Source organism: Bison bison, unplaced genomic scaffold, assembly GCF_000754665.1.
Source record: "Bison bison bison isolate TAMUID 2011002044 unplaced genomic scaffold, Bison_UMD1.0 scf7180017864089, whole genome shotgun sequence".
Classification (NCBI taxonomy): Eukaryota; Metazoa; Chordata; class Mammalia; order Artiodactyla; family Bovidae; genus Bison; species Bison bison.
The window spans coordinates 1,015,029-1,025,603 of record NW_011494661.1 but is presented as its reverse complement, the minus strand read 5'-3'; the positions used below and the strand labels follow the sequence as shown (position 1 = coordinate 1,025,603).

Here is a 10,575-nt window from a genome sequence, read left to right as displayed (position 1 = left end):
CCAGACTGGGAGTGGAGCTGGAGGGGTGGGGCTGAAGATTCACAAGTGTCCAGAAATGACTGAGAAGATACGTTTTTGCTCAGCCCAGGGGAGGAAGCATAGAAGGGCCATACTGCCACGGCCTGGGGGTGGTGCTCAGGTAGAATTCACTCCGGGGTCTGAAGAGTGCAGGCCAGGGGTAGGGGGTCAGGCCCCTGGGTCAGAGTGTGTGCGCTGGGTGGCCGTTTCTCCTCTTTGACACACTTGCAGTCCCCTGTCCCCTGGGCTGGCATGAGTAGGTAGGGTGGTCTGCTTCTTCCTTCAGCCCAGGCCCAGGCAAGGGCACCGAGTGTGCCTCGCTTCAGGGTCTCTCTGTCCATTCTTGCCCGGTCTTCTGCTTCATTTGCCTTGCCTCTCTCTGGTTTTTGTCTCTGCCTCTCTTTTTCTCCAGGGCTCTGTTCCTGGACTTATTTGTTTCTGTCCTGCCCCGGGGTCCCTCTGGGTTCCTGTCATTCTCTGAACCTTCTCCTCTCACTGTGCTTTTCCGTGTTTCTTTTCCTTCTTCGAGGTGGACCAGATCAGGGAGAAAAGACTGGGTTGGATGGTCCAAGCTTGAAGGCAGGGCTGCAGTGGAGCTCACGCGGCCCCCACGGGAGGGCAGGCAGGGGGCTGGGAGGGAAAGAGGATCCCGTTCACTAAATCTGTCCCATACTTTCTTCCTGGAGCAGCGGGACTGGGAAGCATGTGGGCAGCCCACCCTGCCCTGGATGCAGGAGTCTTGGGCAGAAAGGCAAGGAGGGCTTGGCTGAGTGTGGGGCTGGAATCCACCTTCCCTCGTGGTGTCCATGTTTGGCTCGTCTTTCTCCCCAATGTCCCTTCTCCTTGAGTGTCCTCAGGTCCCCTGATCCCTGTAGGCAGGCACCCATGTGTGCATGCGTGTGTGTATGTGAACCTGTGTGCACACGTGTTCATGCAGCTCTGTTGTATCTGTGTGCATGTCTGTACACGTGCACTCGTGTACACATCTGAGTGTGTGCGGAGCTGTGTGCCCCTCCAGCGTCCCGTCTTCTGTGGCCCGTGTCTCTGGAGCCTCTGTAGAGCGTCTGCATCTGCATCTGCATCTGTCCTGTCTGGGCCTGTCTCTCCGTGTGTCAGTGTTTACTTCTGGGTGTGTGTAAGAGAGAGAGTGTGCGCGTCTGCGTGGACGCAGCCTTCTGAGGGCCGGAGATAAGATTTAGTGCTGATGTGACTTTTACTTGCTCTTGATGTCGAGTCTCCTCCGGAACAAAGGGAGAGATGCAAGAGGAAGAGGGGGAAAGGGTGGAGGAGAGAGCCTGCGGGGAGGGGGCAGACAGACCAGAGGAAGGAGGGGGGGCAAGTAGAAGCAGGAAGAGGAAGGAGGCAGCGCAGGGAGGGGCAGAAAGGGGAGAAGCACCAGGGAACAGCCAGGCCAGAGAAGAAGCCGGAGGGCTGGTAGGGGAGGAGCAGTGGCCTGGAGCTGAAGGGGAGAAAACAGGGAACAGTTCTCCAAACAAGTAGACTAGAGGGCCAAGAGAGAAGCTGGGTTGCGGGGACAGTGGGGACTGAGCCCACTGAGCCGTCTCTTGGGGACACCATGGTGGCCTGCTGGTCTGGATGAGGCCTTGCATGTCAGTGGTTGGGCAGGGGTGTGTGTCTGTGGCTGTGTGTGTGTGTGTGTGTGTATACACACGCAGGGATGTGATGCATCTGTGTGTCTCTGTGACGTGGCTGCTTGTGTGTCTTCCAGTCTTGCCCCCTGTAGCCCTCTTTCTTCTTTCGACGCTGGTCCTCCCTGGGGTTCTGGTAGGAGAGTGAGGGGGTGCGGCTGAGAGTGGGGCAGTAGGTCTGGCAGGTGGTGGCTTCATGGGGGTGGACTGGGGGACTCCTCAGTGGCGCTACACTCTGGACTCTGCGGGTCCCCCTTCAGATTTCTGAGTCCTCCGTGCCTTCGCCCCCTTTTCCGGTCCTTGGACACTGTGGCTCAAGCCTAGCTTTCTCCCAGGAACCTAGCCATCCTGCTCCCCAGGCTCTTGTCAAGTATCTCCTTTTGGGGATCCTGGTATCCCTGGCTCCTTTCCCTCTAGCCTTTTGTAGCAGGGAGAGGAGACCCAGAAGCAGCCAGACAAAGCGCCCTAGGAAAGGACCCTTAGTAACGCCATCCGTCACTGCCGGCTCTTCTTCAGGGGCAGGCGGAGGGGCTGATGCCACAGGTGGAAGCAGGGAGGGGTGTAAGGAAGAGGGCCAGGGCCTGGGGATAGCAGTGAATTCAGGCCGGGTAAGGAGGCAGGCTTTAGGGAGGGCACCCTTGGGCCAGGCTGGCCTGAGCTGCGGGGAAATGGGTAGACGACGGGGCAGGGAACGGGCTTCCCCTTCCCCAAGATGGCTGGTGCTGTCACGCCTGAGGGAACCGAGCAGCTGGTTGCCGTGGTGACAGAGGAAAGTGCCGCATGCTAATGAGGCTGGCGGGGAGCCGGGCGGTGCAAGGGTCTGCAAGGTGGAGAAGCCGCTGCCCCAGCAGTGGTGCGGGCCTGTGGGGACAGAAGCGGGGTTCACAGGGCACTCGGCTCTTGGGCCTGGAAGACCTGGATGAGGGGCTAGGGCCCCGGGTCTGGGTCCTGCAAGTAGGGGGTTTGGAAGAAGATGGTAGTTTTGGGGGAAACAGTTGGTGGGGGCATTCGGAGCAAGGAATGAGACTCGGTCCAAATACTTGGGTTCCCTCCAGTTTTGTGGATGAAACCTGTGTCTCCCCAAGAGCTCTTCTGTCCGGAGGCAGCCCTCAGTGGCCGTGCTCCCCTCCCCTAGCTGGCCTAGGACCCAGAGATTGGGAGAGACCCATGGCACCTAAGACTAGAAGGGGGCAGCAGGAACCATTCGCCCATCTCCGCTGGGCCCAGGCCCTTGGCCCTCCACCATGCCCTTCTGGCCTTTTTGCTGTCTTTCTTTCTGGAACCCAGGCATCCTGACCCTCAGCCTTGCCCCAGGGACAGCTGGAGCGCTTCCCCTATCTTCTGTCCTGCTCCTGCCTTTCTGCCTGCAAGGCCCACATCTCATGATCACAGCCCCTGGGGTGGTTTCCAAGGGCAGTGCGGTGCTGCAAGGCCGTTCCTTCCCCACTTTCTTGGTCAGACCCCACGGGTGCAGGGGTGGGGAGGTGAGGGTGGAGGTTGGTGGGGCTGACTGGTTGCCTGGGGGAGCCCCGGGGTCTCAGCTCAGCTGTGGGGCCTGGTGCTGCTAGCCTCTCTGGAGGGGAGTTTTCTTTGACTGGTGCCTTTCCGGGACTGGGGTACTGGTCGAGTGGGCCAGAGTCTCTCCCCCCGAGGCCGAGGGGATCCCCAAATCAGAGCTGACAAGGCTCTCTCAAGGGACCAAGGCGACTCTGAAAAAAATCCCAATCAATCTTACTCTCAGTCTTGGATGTAGGGCTGGTGTTTCCCATTTCCAAAATTCAGCTCTTGGGGCACCTCGGAGGAGACCTGGCCGGAGAAAGAGGATCCGTAGAATAGGTTTTGTTTTTTTCATAAAATAGTTTGAGTGAGGTGTGTTGGCCTCTTAGGGAGCTCCCTCTTGGGGGTCCTGGCTGTCCTCTTTTGTCTTTGCTATCCGAGGGTGCTGGCCTAGCCTCCCGGGCCTCTGCATGGAAGGTCCCAGACCCCCATTCTTTATTTATTTAATTTTTTGGCCATGCCCCAGGGCATGTGGGATTTTAGTTTCCCGACTTCTGAGGGGCCCCCTGCAGCAGAAGTGTGGCGTTTTAGCCACTGGACCACCAGAGAAGTCCCAAGACCCCCTTCTTGATCCAGCATGCCCCTAGATTCTGCTTCCTCCTACCTGCTGCTGCTCTTTGTCCTCCTGAGCCCCAGTTTTCTCGCAGAACCCGGGTGTGCAAGGTGCCTGCTACCCATTCCAAGGCTGTGGGGAGTGCAGCTTGGGCGATGGGGCCTGGATAGAGGCTTTTCCACAGCCCCCTTTGGTGGGAGAGGCCGTCCAGGCCCAGTCTCCTCACGCCCCAGTCCTTCCGTCTCTGCCAGGCTCGTGGGATGGGTGGAGGGTGGAGATCCCGCTTGCCAGCTCAATCCCATGCTAACAGGACACTCTCTCTCTCTCCAGGTGGCTTTGATTTTTGTGTCGTGTTTTATTTTCTCCTTCATCTGAATCGTTTTTCTCGTTGACTGTTTTTTTTTCTCTCCGCCTCCCGGAAGAAAAAAAAAAAGAAAAAAAGAAAAAGGAAAAAGCAGCCCTCCCAGCCTCATGCTTCTCCTCCTTTTCCTTTTTTTTTTTCCGGCAAGAAGAAAAAAAAAGAAACCAAACTCTCCTCTCCCCCGTGCAGTAACTCCCTGCCCCCTCCTCCCTCTGGTTCTGCCTGTACCCCGTCCCCCTTTCCGCCGCCCCCTTTTCTCTCTCTCTCTCCCCTTCTCGTGCCCTCCACCTTCTGTTTCGGCATCGGGGCCCCTCCCCTCAGCTCTGGGCTGGGGGCCTTTCCCCCCCCCCCCGATGTCTGTCACAAGTTAAAAGGGTTTTTAAATTGTGGCAGCAAAAGCTTTTTTCTCCCCTCTCTCTGGCTGATTTTGATGACTCGTGTTTTTCTTTGTTTCTTTCCCTTTTTCTTTCTTTTTTTCTTCCTTTTTTTTTCTCCTTTCTTTCTTTCTCTCCTTCCCCTTTCCAAGGTCCGGCTCACCTGACGTTAAACAGCGAAGGTATGGTTTGAAGTTCTGGTTTGGTTTGGATTGGATGGCCCCCAACCTGCGCCTGGATTTTCTGGCCCCGCCCCCTCCCCACCCTCTTCCCCCTCCTCCACCTGCCCCGCCTCCTTCCTGCCTTCCTACCCACTTCCTCTGCCACATCTTTATTTTACTGGGTGCTGGGGCAGGGGGTGGGGGGCTTTTCCCCGTGTGTGCTCTCCGCTCCCCTAACCCCTGACTCACTCCATCCGCCCTCATCCCACCTTGGTTTCTGACATCAAGAGATGTTTGAACTCCTGCCGTTGTCTCCAGTCACCTTTTTTGCGTTTTCCTGATAGTGTATCTTGCTTTTTTTTTTTTTCTTTCTCATGGTGGTGTTTTATTTCCTTCCACTCATTCTGATCATTATTTCTCTTCTGTGAACCCAAATACAAAGAGAAAAGCATGGGCTGGAGGAAGAGGATTTTAGGCAGCCTCATTCCCCTCACCCTGCTGCTGTGGGATGCCCCCTTTCCACAGCTCCCCGCTACCGCCCCACCCAGGCCCATACACCCTCCCCGGTGACTTGAGGATGTCTCCTGACCCTGTTTGACAGATGAGGGCATTTAAGCCCAGAGATGACTTGCTAGTGATTACACAGCCTTTAATTGGTGGTACCTTTGGGACTGCTCAGCTATTTTTAGCCTCCCTTCGACCAAGTCCTTACCATCTTTAAAAGCCCTGGTGTTCAGCAAACCTGGAGACAGAGCCCAGGAGTCCTGACCACGATCCCCCAGCTCTGACCTTCCTGTCACTGACTCCCTCCCAGACCCTCAGGCACTGCTCCCGTACCCAGATGGTCCTCTGTCGGGGCTCACCTTCCAGAGAGATGGGGTGAGGGTCTTAGCCCGTAGACAGGAGAGGCCTACAGGATGCAGGCTGGGCTGTGGGGAGAGACTGAGATCTGGAATGTGATGGATTTAGGCCTGGGGCGGTAGAGACCTGGAATTCATGCAGGGATGTGAAATTATGACAAGAAATGTGTGAAAGGAGGAAGTCCCGAGTGGGTAGTCAGGGTCTGGCTGGTCGATTCACATCCTTCTTGCCTCTCAGTGCCTGGTTCTGGAGATGCCGGCTATGGCTTACCATTGTTATAGATGAAGGCCTGAAGGATCCCTAAAGCCCCCACCCCCACCCCACCCCCGAAAGGCCACAGCTCAGGCATTATTCTAGCTTTATTTCTGGGGACTGGGGTTGGAATCAGGGCCCAGACAGGGACTTTTAAACTCCATCTTTGAGTTCCCCTCAAGAACCATCTCCTAGGGGCTGGTGGTAGCTGTGGTGCTTGGGAGACCCTGGTCGGGATGGGCGGAGAGCTCAAGGCAGCCTGGGGCCCAGATGTGGTGACTGTGGGGACTTTGGAGAGGAGGCCCAGGGTCAGGGGACTGGGCAGCGGGGAGCGAGATGTCCTCCCTGAGAAAGGCCTTCCTGCTCCCACGGTGAGCTCGGTCTGGCAGGACCTGCTGGTGTGCACAGCCCTGCTGAGGGCACCATGCAAGGACCAGGAGCAAATGGAGCGCAGCCCCGCCCCTGGGAAGCCCCTCGGGCTAACTGGCCAAGAAGTGGACGAGGGCAACCTTCATTTACTAGCACACACTAATAAACGAACAGGTGTAGAGGGAGAACCAGGCTTGCCTTGAATATGGGCAGAGAACAGAAGAGGGGTTTGGTGTGGGAACGGAGGTGGTTTTGGAAGAGGCGGTGCTGTGTCAAGCTTGCACGAGTGGAAGAGCAGGAACCTGGCCCAGAAGGTCGGGGTTGAGAGTGGCTGTGGACGTTCAGGGCCCCCAGGACCAGAGGGCTGTCCCGTTGGCAGGCTGTCGGGCAGAAGGGGCTCCTCAACCAGCAATGAGGCCTCTGCTCCTCCATCCCAATCTCCCCAGCCCTGGGCGAGGGGTGGAATCCGTGGCTGTGAGTGTGATGGGGTTTGTGGGGCTGGTGTTCTTGGTTTGTCAACCAGCTCCTTCCCCGGAGGCCCTGAAGCAAATGAGTATCCAGAGCACACCCCTACCTCCACTGTACCTCCAGGCAGGCGCTCTGCCCTGGAAAGGGCCCTCTATCACCTCAAGGCTGGGGTGGGACTGCCTGGCTAGCCCCCTGTGCCTGACTCCCCAATTCTGCTTCTCCAGTAGGGTCCTTACTGTTCTCCGAGGGGGGGGCCGGGAGAGGAGGAGCCGGCGATGTGCACCAGCCGTCAAAAGGTCAGTGACCCCACAGTCCCCAGAGAGCCCAGCCCTTACCACCCCCGCAGGCCAACTTCACTTCCTGGAGGGCAGCAGAGTCAACAGAGGCTTCGCGCCTTCTACCGGCTCTGAGGTCAACCCCGCACCCGTAGTACCTGCCCTGGTGTGAAGGGCCACAGAACTCCGTCTCTTTCCCAAAGCCCTGTTGTCCTGATGACCTATTTCTAGAACACAGAGGTCTTGTGGCAGTTGTTTAGGCCAAAGAACAGGGATGCCTTGAGAGTACCTGTTTCCCTGGGAGAGTGGCTGGGCAGCAGGTTCGACACCCCGTTTAACCGTCACATTCTGACGGCACGCTCGGTGTCAGCCCAGGGGGATTCTGGTGAAGACATTGGCATTTTTAATAGATATGTAACACAGGCGTCACTTCAGTGAGCCTTCACGCCCCACCAGTGGAAGGGCTTGTGGCCCTTGGTTTACAGATGAGACTGACCTCACCAATGCCCCTGAGGCCAGCCTGGGGCCCTTTATCCTGTCTCAGGGCTGTAGGTTTCAAGCTCCTTATTTTTCCTGCACTAAGGCTATCTCTTAAGAGAATCTTTTCCTAAGAAGTTTGCAGGGCAGAGAAGCAACCCCTCAAGGAGCTCCAGTGGGTGCCAAGCCCTAGGGCTGTCAAGTCCTGTTCTTTAGAACGTGCTGTTCTGTTGGCCTGGATTTCTGCCATCTCTGCCCTCTTCCCCAGCCGTTTGGTATCTCTTTCAGCTGACTCTCGAAAAAGTAGCTAGGCCACCCGCACTGGAAGTCTCCCCCAAGTTTCCTCGGCAAACCCCAGACTCTGCATGGTGTTCCCTTTGTCTGCACATTCATTATATCACTCGCCACACGGCATCGTAACTGTCACTTTACCTGGTTGCCTCCCCCTCTCAACCGAGCTCCCTGAGGACAGTGATTGGGTATTTTCGTTCGTATACCCCCGGTGCTTTCCATGGCTCCTGGCACATATGTAGGCGTGTGCTCAGCAGATTTATTTTAAATGGGCGAATGGGCTCTGTTCTCAAGGGGCTCATTGACGTTCTAACAAATAACTACAGTACAGTGTTGGTACGTGCGAAGTACAGGCAGAGTGCAGACTGTGTGCAGAGGAGCTAGTTTATTCATTGATGGAGAGGGAGAGGCAGCGCGCACACACACAGAACGTTACATCCCGGTAACACGAGTCGTTTATTTGTGGAATGGTTTACAGTTTAGGAAGCCTCACCCCATCCAGTCTTTTTCTAGATGCCCACAGCAACCTGGGAGGTAGGCAGACGATCTTTGTCCTGAGGAGGAAGCTGGGCCTTACAGATGCTGCCTCTTGGCCAAGGTCACAAAGCTGGTGCAAGAGCCAGCATTAGTGCCCAGGTCTTCTTTTTCACATCATACTTCCTCTCAAGGGAGCAGTACAAGATGTTACTAGGCAGTAAGTGCCAAATGAGCAGAACAGACAGCTGTAGTGCTTGAGAGCAGGGAGGGGCTGAGGGGGCTGGAGACCTTCCCAGAGGAGGGCTTTGAGCAGGGCCTGAAAAGGAGGCGGCTGCTCTGCCCCTCACGGCCTTTAGAGGTCTAGGACCCTAACAACTGGTCTCCAGCTACATCCAGCTTGACTGGGGACACTGGTGGGGCTCCACTTCCCCGACCCTGGGAGACAAACGAGTGTCAGCAGTGACCCCTTGCCTGTGCCAGGGATGGTTAGGAGCGGTAATATTCAAGGGATGCTGGGAGTTGTAGTTCCGGGGCGTCCACACGGCGGGATGGGAGCGAGCGCCCCCTGCTGTTTCAGGTCCCGTTCCTTTCAGAGCGGCTTCATGCTCTTGGGAGTTCAGCGGGCCTGGCGACCCCCACATGCTTACCTGACAGACCGCCCCCCCCCCGCATCCCCACCAATCCCAAGGGGTCCTGCTGCTTCCTCCCCACCCCAGGGCGGTCTTTGTCTGTCCTTCCCACCGTTCTTGGGTTTTCTGGTTCACATTTACTCATTTCTTCTCCGTCGCTCTCCTCCAGTTCTTCCAGGTTCCCTCTGGCTGCTCCAAGCCTCTTCCCGTCCCTGGCCTGCTGGGTCTCTGGCGGGGGCAGGCAATGGAGGACACGTTTACCCTGGCTCCTCTCCCAGGAGACCTGAGCAGAGCCCGGAAGAGTCGAGGAATGGCCTCGTTTCTCCACTTGGCCTTGGCAGCCGGGGTCCGGCTCTAGGCCCGCCTCTCTCCTTTTCACCGGGCTCTTTTGTTCTGTTCCAATCACTTTTCCACGTGGTTGCCTTATTCTTTCCTTTCTTTCTGTTTGACTCTCCTTTTAATATTTTCTTTGACTGCAGTGAAGGTGAGGGAGTGGGAGGGGAGGCTGGGCTTTCGGGAGAGACTAGGACGTGGAGCAAACTCAAGGTCAAACATGTTCCCTTTTCTGGTTCTTGAGCCCCCCGGCTCTGCCAGTGCCTGGGCAGCAGGCCTGGTTGCTATGGAAACAGCAAGGCCTTGGCGTCCTTTCCCTAGAGGTCTCTGTCCCCCTTTCCTTGCTGGCCCTCTTCCATCACCCTTACCTGTCCCTTCCCAGTTAGTGCTTGTCTTTATCCAGATTGCTTCCCCGTCACCTCTTGCTCGCTCCCAGCTCTGCGCTGTCTCCAGACCCCTTCTGTCCCCTGTGGTCCATTTTCTCCTTCTCCATGTGGCCTGCCTCCACATCACCATTCTTCCCTACTTTTCCCTCCTTGTCTCTCCTTGTCTCCTCCTCTTTGTTTTCTGGCCCTCTCTGCTGGAGCCCTCAGGTGGGCAGAGTGGGGCTTCCAGCTGTCCCGATGTGGCCCGTGCCCCCCCAGCCATTGCTGCCCCACAGCCTCAGGAAACCGGGCCTCGCCAGCTGCAGCAGTGCCGTGCCAGGCTCTGGGGCAGCAGCTGGTGCCTTGGCATCCGGAGGCAGTGAGGACTGAGTCTGCGGGCAGCCTGCCCGGAGGGAGAGCAGGGCTGTTGTGCAGGGGAGAGACATCTGCAGGAGGCGCACCCAGAGAGCCCCGGCTTCCACATGCCGTGCTGATGATGGGGCCTGGCATACTGCGGGCAGGTGCCTTCTGAGGGCCGAATGCCCCGCTTCTTCCTGGGCCTGGGGGCCTGTGCCGAAGAACCCCGCCCTCCACGGAGGCCCTCCGCCAGCTGTCTTGCTCACTCCCAGCCTCACCTGCGAGATGGGTGGGCCCAGCTGGAAGGAGAAACGAGTCGCTGTCAGAGTCCAGGTCCTCTGTGCTCCCTTGACTCCACGGCCCGTTTTCTTCCCTCAATGGATGTGGGCTCTGGCTCGTGAAGGTGTAGGGTTAGGACACCACCTTCCCACCACTAAGCCGTTGTCATCCATTTGTAGAAAGCTAAATGCCCCTAAGGCCCTTCCAGTTGTTTTCACTTCTGTTTAAAGAGTGCCAGTGAAAGGAGCCCTGTGCTGGGTGTACACACACACACACACACACACACACACGAGAGCCAGGCCTGCCCGTGTATCTTGCCTCCAGTCATCTCCTGGCACACGGGTCCTACACCTGCCCTCTGGCCACCCTCGGAGGCGCTCAATCTAGGACCTGTCAGCACTGTCCTCTCAGGTTGGACTAGGAAGTTGGGGGGGATGGTGACAGCCATCACGGTGGCCTCCTGTGTAAG

The 10,575-nt window shown here is 57.3% G+C and overlaps 1 protein-coding gene across 1 annotated transcript in view; it reads left to right on the top strand.

The window, feature by feature from the left end:
- NRXN2 (neurexin 2) overlaps window positions 1-10,575 on the top strand; it is a 99,262-nt gene that overhangs the window by 12,169 nt on the left and 76,518 nt on the right. Inside the window, exons 3-4 of the mRNA XM_010838098.1 lie at window positions 4,665-4,694; window positions 6,848-6,919. Coding sequence (XP_010836400.1) covers window positions 4,665-4,694; window positions 6,848-6,919 — 102 coding nt within the window. The remainder of the gene's footprint in view (window positions 1-4,664; window positions 4,695-6,847; window positions 6,920-10,575) is intronic.